This window comes from Molothrus ater, chromosome 6 (genome assembly GCF_012460135.2).
Source record: "Molothrus ater isolate BHLD 08-10-18 breed brown headed cowbird chromosome 6, BPBGC_Mater_1.1, whole genome shotgun sequence".
Lineage (NCBI taxonomy): Eukaryota > Metazoa > Chordata > Aves > Passeriformes > Icteridae > Molothrus > Molothrus ater.
The window spans coordinates 14,692,771-14,707,933 of NC_050483.2; the positions used below are offsets into that span (position 1 = coordinate 14,692,771).

The window sequence follows — 15,163 nt, forward strand, 5'->3', positions numbered from 1 at the left end:
CTGGAGGGCAATGACAGCCCAGAGATATATTTTGCTGCCTGTGTAGCAGTGGAGACACAGTGGAATGTATTTTCACCTTGGATTTAGGATACCAATCTCCATAGGGATGTATAGAAAATGTTTTAAGAACCCCAGACTCTGTGATCTACCTTTGAAATACAGCTGCCTGCCTGTTAGAGGTCCTGGATCTTATCATATTAATTATGTCCCAATGTTTTTTCAGTATATGCTCATCATTCTCTGTACATCATTAAACTTTTCAAATTATATTCTTGTATTAAGGTTTGAAGAGTGAAACCCAGGAACACATCAGCAAATGATTCTGTTGTGTTTTCATGCAGTATGCCTGAAAGGTATAGAAAAATTCCAGCTTTCACTGGAACTTCTTCAGAAAGCAAATAATGAGTTCCCTTAAATGCCATATGAAATCCCAGTGTGAATAGCAAAGTAATACCCTGGGTATTCAACAATAAGATAGCCTTGATGTTGTGACTGCTGTGCTGAGCTAATGGGGCTGGCAGAGGAGTAAACATACATCAGGGAACACCAACATGGTCAAGCCTTTAAATTACAAATGCCAGTTTACCAATTACCTTTACTTAGTGTGAAGCAAGATAATTTTACACAGAGTGCAGAAGGAGAATGAAGATCATCAAGTCAACTCACCGCCTGTCTAGCTTGAGAAAGGATCAAGTGTAAAAAGGATTAACAGGAAAAAATCCCCCAAAACCCAAGAACTTATTCAGCCCTTAATAAAGATATGATAATACTGAAAGAATCTGTATTAAAACTGTTCTAAATCAATAGAACTATTTAAATCAATAGGACCATAGAACTAAAACTGGCACATGATAATTTACCAGACAGATGCTTGTCAAAAAGAATGGACTGATTTTCAATTTAACTCTTGACTGAAATCGGGGTCCCTGACTTGTAGAGAGCGTTCCTTGGCACTGCAAACTGCCTCATCCTCATTATCTCTCTGATTCTTAAATGCTATTAAGAGATTAACTGAGATTTTAATTTGTTTAATTTTCTACGGTGTTTTGTGTACACTCTGCAGAATAAACTTGTTTTAAGAAAGATTTGACTGAAAGGCTTCAAATTCAAACTGTCAACCCAAGTGCACACTCCTTCAGAAATAGCATGTTAATTTTGCTCATCCCCACAGACTCATGTGACCTCTTTCATCTGTATCCTCTTTCCCACCCGCACAAGAGCAGCTCGTGGCTCTGTCGTGCAGCTACAGGAAAACTTTTCAAGCCTCCAGAAACACCATCCAGCTTCATTTCACTCACTCTGTTTTTTGCTTCATGCGCTGTGCTGGATGTGAGCATGCAAACATGAAGCAGTTCAGTGAAATAAGTGGACTTATGATTATTTAAAATGACCATTTTTCAATCTAGTCCATAATTTTATGGCTTCACCATCTGTATTAACTGGCTGGCATAAACACATTCTAAGAGTTTCCAAAGAAATCTTCCAGAATTTTAATTTGCCCTCCAACCTACCCTAATCAAGCCATGCCTTAGAAGTTTCTCATCAGCTCCTATGCCCTGCAATGCAAGCAATATTTTCTTTGTATGAATGTAATTGATTGCTCAACCTAAGCACTACAACATTGAAGTGACCTTTGGCCACACTCTGCATTGTATTTTATGCAATACTGAAGTTTATTATTGTGTTTCTGACAGCTGAACTTTTTTAGCCTTTTCTTTGCCAAATTTGAAACAAGGGCCAGTCTACAGTCCTATGACAATGCCTGGAGAATGATTTCTACTTCAAGCATTCATTGGAGCATCTTCCATCAGATTAAAGAGATGGATTTAAATTTTTTACACCTGAGCCTTTGCTGAAATTAGCATCACTGATACTTTTTAAGTGCCTTTGCCTCTTGTGCAGTCTGCTCAACCACCTCAGACTGAGGCCTTTCCAGGGTAATTTTCATCAAGCACACTTGCCAGGGGTAGCCTCCAGACACAGAATTCCTCCCATCGTGCTTTAGCAATGCTTCCATGCTGGCTCTACCAAGTTAACAGGAAAGTGCATGACCTTCAACTCACATTCAGTTGGGAAGTTTCAGCACAGTTTCTTTGCTGGAACTATTCCACTTTGATGTCACATGTTAAATGATTGTCGATCTTTTCTTTCTCCCCTCCCACACCAGGTTGTTCCAGGCTAAGCTTTTCTGCAAGGCAGAACTACCCACGCCTTACTCTGCAATAAAAACAAAACTGCTTGAAAAACTTCCCTTTGTGTTGCCCACATATAAAGTGTAAGCCAGTATTCACTGCTGGATTAAAGATCTTTTCTATGAACAACCTGCAGGCTCAGTGCATGAACACTGGGTATTTTGGCCTCGAGATGAGAGAAGGGCAGGGTCAAAGACTAAGCAAAGACACAAGGGGAAGAAGTGAAGACCCTCATAAACCAGAAGGAGAAAAAGTAATAATTAATAAATAAATAGTGTTATTCTGCCAGAACCATTCACACATTTTCCCCCAAAAGCAGTCATATTGGCGGATGGGAAATAGAAAGTGAAACATGGAAGAGCTCTGAACATACTCAGTAGCCCTAAGAATCATATACTGGATTTATAGCACATAAATTTTTTTTTAGCTATCCAGCTAAAAACAGAGGGGGTGTGGTTTCTGTGTTGGTGGATGGAACAAATTTACCTTAACTCTATGCTTTTAACTACATTTTACTACAAATTTCAGTAAGGGGATAAATTGGATAAGCACAGTGAAGTGACTTCTGAATTCCTTGTTTCGTATAGCAGCAGAATGGTGCTCATGTCTTGCTTTGAAATTAATATAGTCTATAAGTGTCATGTAACAAATAATCATGCTTTTACTTATGCCAAACTATCAAGAATAAGTGCTTTGAGGCAAAATGTGTATTTGTCATTTATTGTATGTTTGCACGTGTCCTAACACAATGAGACTTGCAATTATTTTGCATAATTACCCACCACGTCAATAAAAACCTCACCATCTCATTGATGTTTCATGGCCTTGGTTTAACCCTGACCTCAAATGATCTGGACAAGTTTGTAAAAAACACCAAAATGTGTAACACTAACATGACTCTCTGAGCTTACAGAAACAACAGCACCTCCTTTCTGCCTTTCAGTCAAATCAAATGAGTGGCAGACATTGATTTTCAATTGTCCAAATCTGACCACTTATATCTAATTTGTAAAGAAGATGGGAATACCCAGGAATAATACCTCTAAGTTACCTGAAGTTTTTCAGGATTCTTGCATAAATAAGATTACACCTCAAAGTTTTTTTTAGCAGTAAATTATACATAAAGAACTCATTCCCCCACAGCTTATTTGCATAGAGCACATGCTTTTGCCCTCCAAACATCCCCTAATGAAGGTTTTCAGCATCCTCTTTCCACAAGCTGGGTCTTCATTGCAGAGGGGAGTTGATACCAAGGGCCCACCCACGTCAGATGCACTGGCTCCTCCAGCATAAAAACAACCAGAAACTGCAACAGTCTGCAAGGAGGTACCAAAGGCCAGTCCAGGGGCAGCATTAACTGCAACCAGTAAATAAATCAGGTAACCAACCAATAAAACCAAAAAAGGTTTATCTACACTGGATGCAGGATTCAAAGCCCTAGTTGCTCTAAGAGCCCTCACTATGCAGACAGGAAACACTTTCCTGTAAGAGACAGAATATATTTAGAAACAAGTCCAGAATGGCTTGAAAACACCTACTTCCTTGATGATTAAACAAAACTAATTTATTTACAGTTTACCATGAATCAATTATAAAGAAAGAAGAAAAAATGCTTGAAACAGCTATGGACTGGATTTGAAAGGACTTCCCAAAGAGCTTTTAAGAGACAAAGGCTTAATCCTCTAGGTCACCTTAGAATTCCAATCTAGAAAGAATTGCATAGGCATCAAGTAGACAGTGGAGGTAAAATGGACTCTGAATGATGTGAGAACCACAGCTAGGCTAAAATATATACTCCACCATGAAAAGACTTACCAAAAACTACCTTCCATGCTAACTAGGCTTTGCAAAATACTTAAAACCTGAAAATTAGGATAAGTTCTTAAGGACTGTATGGCAGTGTTTTTCATCTGTACTGAAGTGACAGCATGATAATTCTCATCTTCCTTGTCTTACTTACCATCTGACTTGCACTCAGTCCTTTCAGTCACATAGTAACTTGGTTCCAATGCCTGCTCCAGGACAGATGGTCCTCTGGGATTATCATTTACGTCCTTCATGCACTAGAATCCTGAAAAATAAAGGAAAAATCTAAGCTTTAACGCTATCAGATGTCTAAGAACCATTCAGGGCTTTTACACACAATTCTTCTTGACAATAAATTCTAAAAGACCGTGACGAGCTGCTCATCCATAAAGAAAGAGTCAACCCACTAATGTGTGGGGTGAGGTGAAACATGGAAAGGAGATCAAATATATTGCCATATTATCATTGATGAACGTGCTTTTGCTTATTGCCTACATAAAGGAACTGCAATCTACCAGAACCAAAGGGTACGTACCATAAAATGTTTTAATATTTAAGAAAAGGAGGCAATCCATAAACTAAGCTCTCTTAAGAGCCATCTGCACCATATGGGAAAAGCCTTCAGCTGAAATCATGACTTCCCATTTCACTAAAATCTCCAAGAGGGCTTAAAGGTCTGAATACAAGACAAAAGCCCTTTTTTTGTGAAGGACTGTTGAATATGTCATACTTATCACACAGTGGGACTAACTGAACACATAATTTGGGAACAGTCCATCACAACCTCAGAGGCCATGTGCCCAACATACCAGTAAAAGCATGGCAAAAACATGGGCAGAGGATCATGCAGGCAGGTGGAAAGAAATTCACCCCTAACAAACTGCAAGGACTTTTTCCTCCTTCACACATTCAGCTAAAGGAGAGGCCAGAGATGCCTTTTTTTGTCCATATGATAAAGTGCTCTGCCTTCGAAGCTTATGTGATTTGTCATCTACTTCTAAAGGACCTTGCACTGTGAACATCAGGCCAGTTCATTCAACCTCTTCCCAAGTCCACAGAGACAAACAAAACTCTTTATATTGATACCAGTACTCTGTGCCTCACAAACCCAATCAAGAAATCTCCTAAGAACATGAGTTTAAAGAGCTAAATTCTGAAAGTGTTCTCTCCTACAGAGGTACTGTTAAAATCCCTTAGAAAGATGATGAAATGATTTAGAAATGATCTTTCTGGTTCTGAACAGGCTAATAAATCCAAGATTACTTAGATATGCAGACCATATCTCTGCCACTGGGACACAAGGTGCTCCCTGCATATAGAGCAGCACAGTTGTATGTTAAAGAACATTTAAAACTAAGTCACATCCTTAGAAGACACCAGCATACAAGAAGACACCATCTAGGTAAAAGCAAAACAGCAGAGTAATGTGTGAGGCACTCCGCAAAACATCTCCTGATGCAATATAGCACATCTTAGAGCACTAAGCTATCCTCTGCTACCCAGGACAGGATTACTAAGGGATGAAACTGGCTGTAAAGGCCTGCATACATGCTGTCTCTTTCACTTGTAGTAATACAAACATTCTAAGTCCAAGAATAAGAATTACTGTCTGTGTACACAGTGTGTCTCCAAACATAATCCCAAAGTTATTCCTAAAACCAGAAAATAATAAGAATACATCATACAGATGGTATTTATACTTTTATAGTCACTTAGAAACACCTCTCCTTCCTTCCCAGGAAAATATTACCACTGATTATTTTCAGCTAGATGTTTTTGTTAAGTTAGTTTTCTGATGTGATCTCTCCTGTCCAAGCTCAAACCAGAAAAGATGCGTTGCAGGCGAGTCCCAAAGTCAACCTTCTTTTACAGAGCAAGTGCTACTAAAAACAACTTAAAAGCCCCATGAAAAGATGGTGTGGACAGTTCTGAGTCTACCATCAGCACCTCCACTGCCCCTCAAACTTGTCAAGGACATAATTGCTAGTTGTGTGCAACAACTCCTGAGAAACAAGTTTTGTAATGCTCTCATGTCCCTCCAGCAAAACTGCTGTGAGGCGCAGAACCAAGAAGTAACTGGATTTCATGGACTTTGTGTCTTTTGGCTTGCTACTGAAGGCCAAATTGCATCCCTAAACTGCACCTTATTAGTGATCTAATAAAGGATGTTATACCTTTCTACACAGCACTTCTTGTCTTGACACAAAGGGCTCTGGTATCTGAACAGGTTGCCCCAGCAAGCAAAGGTTATCGCTTCTGCTAAATGGAAATGTAATTAACTCTGCATGCCCTCAGTCCACTGCAAGCAGAAGACAAGAGCTAAGATTCAAGACAAGACAAGATTCAAGCCAGAAGTGGTTTGTACTTTTGAAAAAGCAGAGAAAAAATGTTTGTATTTAGTTACTGTGGTTACACAAGGTAACCCAACCACACACAGTTTTTAGCATAGAGTGTTACAATGACAGTAGCCCCAAATGCTTTCTTTGACCTCCCTTGGTGCCTGCAGTTCACCACAATATTCAAGTACTGGTATATAACTGTTTTCTTTACACACTGTGTACAAAGAACTCGGTGTCACAACATTTCCAGAGAGGCCAAACAAATAAGAATTAATGTTGAAGATCTGTACTCTTCTAGAAAGCGAGAGTTGCTTCTTCCTAAACTATATTCTACTGTTGTATTCTGCATTCAGTGCAGGTGCCTTGCCAGACTTCAGACTTAATTCTTATTAATATAATAAATTATTAATAATAATTTATACTGCCTCCAAACTCAAGCATTCCTCCTCTGCTTCCTCTCTTCCCATTGTTTAATTTAGGGACAGGTGTAGTTTTACACTGGTGAAAGAAATACCCATCTATTGCCTAATATGCCCTGCATTTCTGCCTCTCCAACAGCATGTGAATGATCAAAGGAAAATATCACTACAGCAAGGCAGGAATCACTCCTGCCTCTGAAATAGATAAAGGCTTATTTTCAATTAACTTACACCTTGCAGTTGTTATCAGTGCAAAACTGATGCAAAAATAATGCTGAGATCTGGCAGCATTTTACACCTACTATACACTGATGTAGAAGACATCATTCCATCTGCCTTTGACTACAAGGAAAACCTTCAAGGCCAAATAGCTTTACAAAAAGCAACTCACATTAGACAATAAAGGCAACACAACTGCACGACCTTCCTTTTGAAACTCTGGTGTGTCCTTTGTTATTCTGACACAAGCAGCTACAGCCAGCCACAGGAGCACTCACTCATGTGTATAAGTGCCAGCAAAACCAGGCTCCAAGTTAAGAGAAGATTTCACACCTGATTTTGAGCTGTGTGAAACCCCTAGAGGATGTGTCATGGAGGACTGAGAAGCAATTGCCAAATTCCTGGTAGCAAATACCCAGAAGCACACTCAGACTACAGAGAACCAAGAATGACTTTAGCTTGTGCTATGTATGAGGAAAATCCCAAGTTTTCAAGTTACCAAGTTAATTCTTGCTGAAAACAATGATATGGTCTGCCCAGATGCAAGTAAAAGTTGTACACACAATTATATGTATACATACCCTGGCACTGACAGGGTAACAAAGCAGGTTAAATTGCAGGAGCATCATCACAGAACAGTAATGAGGTTGCAGAGGATGGAATACAGAATGATAAAATGGTTTATTGCTAGTTTCATTTTTTCCCTCTTTGGGAAGGATATAGCACCTATTCTAAAGGACACATCATTCAGACAATCCATAGCAATGTTGTAAGATGTTTCCTCACTTAATCCACAACCCCAAACAAGACTATTTGCCCAAAATGAGACTACATGGAGCCACACACTCTCCTTTTGTCCTTACATTCCCTTCTCTCCCTCTTGAGAATGGACAAACTAGAAGACAGGGATAAGACTCTTGGGGCAGAGGAACAAAAAATGTTATTAAAATGAAGTGTGCACATAAGTGGTTTCTGTCTTGGGATCTGAAGGCCAAGTTTAATTAACCACCTGGGTGGAAAGCACAGCTTATATAATGCTGACTATCTGAGGACTGCTGTTGCCATCTTATCACAGAGGTTCCATACTGTTGTCTCCTTATCACAAAAGTTCCATACCTTCTTGGTGTTTCTCTGGGCAGCTCCTCAGAGCACTGACTCTTTCTTCTTCACAAAGCAGCCACTGACTCCAGTTCCCCTCTCACCCAGCCACCCCACTCTCTTATAGCACTCTTCTTCTCCGTGGTTACAGCTGTGGCCTGTTAAGTCAGGCCTGCTCCTAATCTTTGATAGTTGGCCCAGCTGCAACTCCTTAGGGCTAAGATTACTTTCTACACTATCTTTATTTTCTTATATTCTATCCCACTACAGGCTGCCATCCCAGTCATTCCACATAAGAGCAATTTTTACTGGCAAAACCAACAAAAGAGGGACAAGGGATCTGGATGTCAACTTAGAAATCAAGAAAGAAGAAGCACGCATCTAAAATAGAGTAAATAGAGACCAATCCATATTACACAGGCTACTGAATAGCTCTGTAAGGGAAACAGGGCTTTGTTCCTTCTTAAACTCAAAAATTAGTTTGTCATCAGATAGTTACTCAGTGCTAAATAGATACTGACAGATTCTGCCACTGTCAATGAAAGCATGTCCTGGAAAACCTCTGGGGACTTCAGCTCTTCTCTACCTGTACTCTGTAAGTCTGCTTTCCTCAATACTATATCCTTACGAGATGCCAGTAAAAAGCATGATAAACTTGAAGAAATTCTAACTCTGGGCATGAGAGAGGTTTTTTCATTGAACACTGGATCATCACTGGTTGTGAGGCCACAGCTCTGTATCTCAGTGATTTGAGAGTCTGTCTTTGGTTTCCTGCTTCTCCATTTTTTTCAGATTCAGTTCAAGAGATTGCCCACCATTCTGTGGCTTAGCTCAGAGGGTCCTTAATATTTCTTGACAAATTTGTATGAGTCCACCATCCAAACCATCAACACTTGAAGTTCACTTTGTGTTGCATTTAGCATGACCTAACCTTTCACTGCTGCAGAAACAGAGGGGTTTGTTTCACCCTGTTCGGTTTCCTCTACTGCATCCTATCCCCCTGTGTTAGCTATCCATGCAGCAGCAAGGCTGCTTCAGCTTGCAGAACTGACAGAAAATGAATTAATTGAGTGAGGTGTGGATTAGCCATCACTGGGGGAAAGAAAAGGGGACCCTCTTCAGAGAAAGCTCACTGCTAGATTAAATGCTGAGGTGAACTGCACTCTGCTTACAGGACTTCCCTGGGGGTTCAGCTCATTGTACATGCACATGTACATTGTAAAACTAAGGCTAAGCAAGTATCAAATGAAATTCAACTCCTTTGTTACAGCATAATGATTTTTGTGAACACCTCCCACCAATTTTACCCAAAAAAGAGTGATCAAAATGCAATCAGGGCAAAAGTATTAATAAAAAATTAAATAGGAACCCAAACATTAAATACAAAGCTTTAAAACAATATTCCCACTGGAACGGAAAAAAAAAATCTCTTTCTTTAAAAAGCTATTTTCTAGCCACTAAATAAAGGTAAACTCAGAAAATTACACATGATATGCACAGCCATCCTAGAGAGCATTTATAGCAGTTACTTGAAATTCTGATGTCACTCTCAACAGACACATCAGCTGGTCGTTCTAAAAACTTGATCATATATTAAAAGCTATGACCAATATTGTTTTCTGTGCATAGAGATAAACATCCTGCTCAAAGATCTGAACTCCTATTTAAAAACAAAACCAAACATTAAGAATAAAAAGCACCCAGTGTGGTTCTGAGACACATATGTGGCTGCATTGCATATTCCCTGCCTACACTGGCAGTGTGGGAGCTGTTAGTCATCTAATGCGCAGATCTGCTTGGCACCATGCCTTCCCTTTGGCACGCAGGCAGGGAAGAAGATCACCCATTTGTTGTATCCTGACATCTCCACTGCAGGTTCATCAGGCAGCGTGACCAGGCCCTCCCAGCTCAAGCTGCAGGCTGGCAGACCTGTTCAAAGTAAAGCCCAAGGACTGGGAGGTTCTTAAACATATTTTTAAAGGAAAGGGCAACTTTTAAATTTATGCTGTTTAGACACATTCCCTGTTGGGACCTAACAACATGTTTATTTAAGAATAAGGACTTTTTATTAAATAGAGACCTAATTTATTTTCGCTTTCAGCCCTGGCACAGATCCTTTCACAATTTTTCAAGGGCATGAGAGGTTCTCAAGCTGGTTTGCTTTAACTGTCCTGCTCTGCCTCAGTTCTGGAGGGCCCTGGAACAGAACCTAAATTTAGTTTTTGAGTAAGGCTGTCATAAAACTTGATTGCCCAGACTACAGCAGGATCAGACACCCCATCCTTTTGGGATCCCAATTTCATTTGAGCCATACAGAAGATGTACAAGAAAGGTGTGCTTTTTTAGTGTCACGTTGATAGTGAAATTTGAAGAGTAAGGGTGCCTCAGTGTTGTCAGACTTTGAAGGAATAGCTCTGGCCATTTTTTTCCCAATGTATTGACTACTGTGAGCTGGTATTTTACCATGAGATACTTCACATTACAACCTCCTTTGTATAGAGTTAACAAAGCACCTGCTTTCTGACATGCAAGGGAAGAAGTGTTTTGAGTGGAGGTAGCTCACACCAGTGCTTGGATACCTCAGTGCTGAAACCACTTCACACTGACTACTGCACTTACATCAAGGACAAGTCTCACACTGCTGTACTCTACTGTAGAAACTGGCAAGGCCAGCCTTAAGGGTAATCTGGGACTACCTTGCAGGATCTCTCTAAACCCCTTGCTTATTCTAGCTGCCTTCAGCAATATGGGCTGCTGTGTCCCCACTGGTTTTGACCCAAATGTGCACAAGTTTATATTCCCCAGGACTGCAGTGCAGTGCAGTTGCTTCCTTGTGTAATATCTGCTGACTCTTCTCAGCGTTCATATCTTGCTGCAGGGAACAGCTTTTGACAGGAGTTCAGAACAGGTAAGATCTGGTCTGATCTAGTGGAGCTCACTCTTTAGATTTGATGACAGTAAAAAGAAATATGTGGGAAGCATCCACAATAATCAACCATCTCAAGTTAATTAGCAATTTAGTGAGCTACTAAAGTCTAGTGAAGATGAATCCTGGGAGATTCTGGTCACAGTTTCCCTGATGTAAATCTAGATTAACTCCTAGAGAGAACATCAATCTCCATGACAGTTACTTCAGATTTACACCCAGCTACTCTGAATTTGTGCACTTGTTTTCACAGCCGTGTGGGAGATCTGTCTCAACACAAATCAGCTCCGCTCTCATGAAGATTCTGCAAGATACACAGAGTTACAGTTCTGTAAAAACCCAACCTCGGTGAAAAGGGGAAATTAAATTCTGCACTGATGAAATCCAAGCCTCCCACATAACAAACAAAAACTCTGCTACAGAGCCTGCCACTACAAGTGGTCACAATAGTTCCCTTAGTTCTCAGTCTTCATGCAGGAAGGACAATTCCCACACCAGGTTTCACAAAGCACAACAGTAAGCATTGAAATTACTACATCCCTCTGCCTAGGACTCCTGAGAGTATTAAGAATACCAGATCTACAGAGTCAGTTTTGAGTCCAGTCTTACAACCCCAGCAAAATCCCCACAATCGTTCAAGGTCATCTTTCTAAGAGGCTACAGAGAGAGCAAACACCTTCTGGCCATTAGCACTGACACTTGTGATGCAGAATGCAGCTGCATCAGAGAAATTTGATATGAAAACAGGAGATATTGTCCAGCCATGTGGCCTGTCACCCTTTTACCAGTTTTACTCAGTTCTGCATCCCTTTCTTTGCACAGCTGCAGCTTTCCCCTTTCTTTATCCATAAGTTCACCACTGGTACAATGCCACTTCCCACCCACATGAATCTCAATCCGAGTGGTGCAGCCCTGGTCATGAAATTCTGAGCTGATTCAGAGAAGGTGTATGCCTGCCTCATGCTTCCTGGTGAGCCAGAGTACAGGTCACAAAAGTAACAAAGAGCAGAGTGACTGGAAAGTATTTTACAAGAAACAAGCTAAAAACAAAATGGTAATGGTAATTTTTAAGGAGGGTTGATCTTATGAAAGATGATATGTTCTCTAAGCAGTTCAACACAATAATTTCTTCTACACAGGCTACTTTGGGTCATACAGCTGGAGGTCCCCAAAACTATGCAACATTTATGACTTTGTCTGCAGATACAGCTTATGTCACAGTATAAAAGGATGAGTGTTTAAACAATAACTATTCCAGAATGACTATGCCCAAACATGAAGTTGTTTAAAAAGTTATTGCACAAAAATACTGTATGGACATTGTGTCAGTACTGCAGAACGTTGTAACATTCCACAATAAAAACAATTCAACACTTTAATGCGATGAAGCAAAATAATCCCCCCTTCAGATATACCAGGAACTAAGTAAATCCCACAGCACCCTATAGTTCTTATCTCAACCCCCATAAAATTACTGGAAAGAAATAAAGCTAGAATTACACACAAGTCTCAGGTGCCTTTTCTAAACTTAATTGAGCTTCACCAACAGGTGAGATAGGAACGCAACTGGTTACTGATGGCTGGGCATAAATATCTTGCTTAAATTCTAGAAGAGTAAGTGGACTCAAAGAAATCTTTCTTTGTACTATTTCTCAAAGATCACACAAGCTGACTCATCCTCCTGCCTAAAGTACAACATGAAAGTAAAGCAAAGAAAAACAGAACATCTCAAATTATCAGAACCAAAATTGCTTTCTATAGTAGCAGGAGATAGACTAAAAACAAAATTGGATGCCAATTCACAAACTGCCATTAAATTTCCAGGAAGCCAATCCACCAAGGAACATACTGCACCCTAGAGAGTCCTTAATGAATAGTGACACATTTGCAATAGGCTAGTTAAGGTTTTGCCAGCATTTAGGTTTTAAATCCCTCATATGTTAGCAAAAGCAACCAGGAACTTACTGAAAAATTATGTACAGGGATCCAGTCCAAGAAGAGAGACTCTGGGAGGGAGGTGGGGGGGGGGGGGGGAGTGCTAGTGCCACAGTAGATTTAATTTTGTGTTTTAAATCTAAAAATAAAAAATAAATTAAAATTTGAAAAAAAAAATAAAAAAAGGAGCAGCTTTGAACCATTACAAGTTTCAAAGGCAGAAAACACTTTAGCAGGCATTTAAGGCAGGTAGTAAGTGCCCCTGAGTCTAATCTCAGTGGGACACAAGTTGCAAGCATCCCCCCAAATAATGAGGGATCCCCAGTGTCTGAGTTCACATTTATATCCATGGGTCTCAAAGCATGAAGCTGTTTCTGTGGTCTGGATCACTGTCCATCTATACTTCCTCTGTTATTCTTGCATTAAAGAGCTTGATCATTCTTCCATCACAGGGCCAATGATGTTTACAGTGCAGGGCCTAGAAGATAAGCACTATAAACTTGCAAACATGATGAAATATACAGTACATATAAGAGCTTTACACACTGAATATAATTTGCATTACATGGAGCATTACTCTCCCCTTGATGTTTATATGAGGAGTATTTCACGGTATCTTGGCATTGTTTTTTTTAACTAGAAGCTATCTAGCATCTAATTTGGAGCTCCCACAGTTTCCAGCCCCATCAGCTGGAACAGACTGCTTCTGACTTCCAGTTCTTGGAAATGGATTGCAATAGTGCAGAGAGGAAGCAGCATTAGACATTGTTAAGAGAATGGACAGGGCAGGCAGAGGCACTTCATGACCACCCACAACTGCATTAAATCATCTCAGTACTCAAGTAAGGCCAGGAGGGTTAAAAGTAAGGATGGTAAGCTCAAAGTAAAGCCACTAAGTGCTTTCAGTACCAAATGGAAATCCATCAGTTGACTGCCTCCATCCTTCACTGTCCTAAGTGCCTCCTGTATCCTTCAATACTTCTGGTACCTTCACAGCTGTGCACGTGTACCCAAGAACTGCCCACAGAGTGCCTCAGGCCTCAGCTGCAGCCAGGGCTGTCCCACTCATGAACCCCAGCCCCAACAGTGGGACATGCAAGGATCCCCATTCTATCCTGCCCCATGCATTGTGGCTGTGTAACAGGTGACAACAAACAGGTATGGAGTCTCCAGGGCTATGCCACAGCCTCCCTTGTTTGTTTATTGCAGCCCAGCACTGATTACTGCCCCTTTAAAGCACCTACCTGTTGTCATCTTATCACAGGGATTCCATACTGTTGTCTCCTTATCACAAAGGTTTCATACCTTCTTGGTGTTTCTCTGGGCAGCTCCTCAGAGCAGTGACTCTTTCTTCTTCACAAAGCAGCCACTGACTCCAGTTCCCCTCTCACCCAGCCACCCCACTCTCATATAGCACTCTTCTTCTCCGTGGTTACAGCTGTGGCCTGTTAAAGTCAGGCCTGTTCCTAAGCTTTGATAGTTGGCCCAGCTGCAACTCCTTAGGGCTAAGATTACTTTCTACACTATCTTTATTTTCTTATATTCTATCCCCCTACACCTACCCATTCTAAAAAGTCACAAGTTTCTCATAGAGTCCAGGCTGTGCCTCGGAAGGCAGTGACAGTCTGCTGTGTCTTTCTAAGAAAGGAAGCTGAGTACAACAACTCAAGGACTCAGGAGCTCCCCACCCTATCTGATATAAGATTTCCCACAGTAGGCCAGTATTGTCTTAATTTTATTTGATTTTGTTAAGTATTTGGACATTGAGCCATACATACATGTACCTGAAACGTGACCACCTTTAACATATCCAAGTACGAAAAGCTTATCCATTCACAACATTAAGACTCTGTAAGTCAACAATCAACACTCATCCTGACTAGCAATTACTGAGCAGAAATCAATGTAACTCAGAATCTTGTCTTTCACACACTATTGTCTCCCCAGCATAAACCATCAGGCAAGAGCCTGACCTTCTTACATAAACCCTTTTCTACAAACAGGTGTAGTTTAGTAGCAGGGTAAATGAATCTTAAGAGGATTCAGAGAGCAGAGAATGCTCTAAAAAGAACAGTTTTCTTGTTTCCATTATTACACCAAATGGCATCTTCCTGTTTGCTAAACAGCTGCCTTCTCAGGTTAGACTGACCCAGTGATCTTGGGGTGCCACACAATCTCTGCAGGAAGCAAAACTGCTTATCCCAAAAGGATGAATGCACTATCTCAAAC

The 15,163-nt window shown here is 40.5% G+C and overlaps 1 protein-coding gene across 6 annotated transcripts in view; it reads right to left on the reverse strand.

Annotated features, from left to right (window-relative positions):
- PTPN5 (protein tyrosine phosphatase non-receptor type 5) overlaps positions 1-15,163 on the reverse strand; it is a 77,427-nt gene that overhangs the window by 50,224 nt on the left and 12,040 nt on the right. For all 6 annotated transcript variants that reach the window (XM_036383951.2, XM_036383947.2, XM_036383953.2 and 3 more), the window contains exon 2: positions 4,153-4,263. In XM_036383951.2, the coding sequence (XP_036239844.1) occupies positions 4,153-4,252 (100 nt within the window). In that variant the 5' untranslated portion in view covers positions 4,253-4,263. The remainder of the gene's footprint in view (positions 1-4,152; positions 4,264-15,163) is intronic.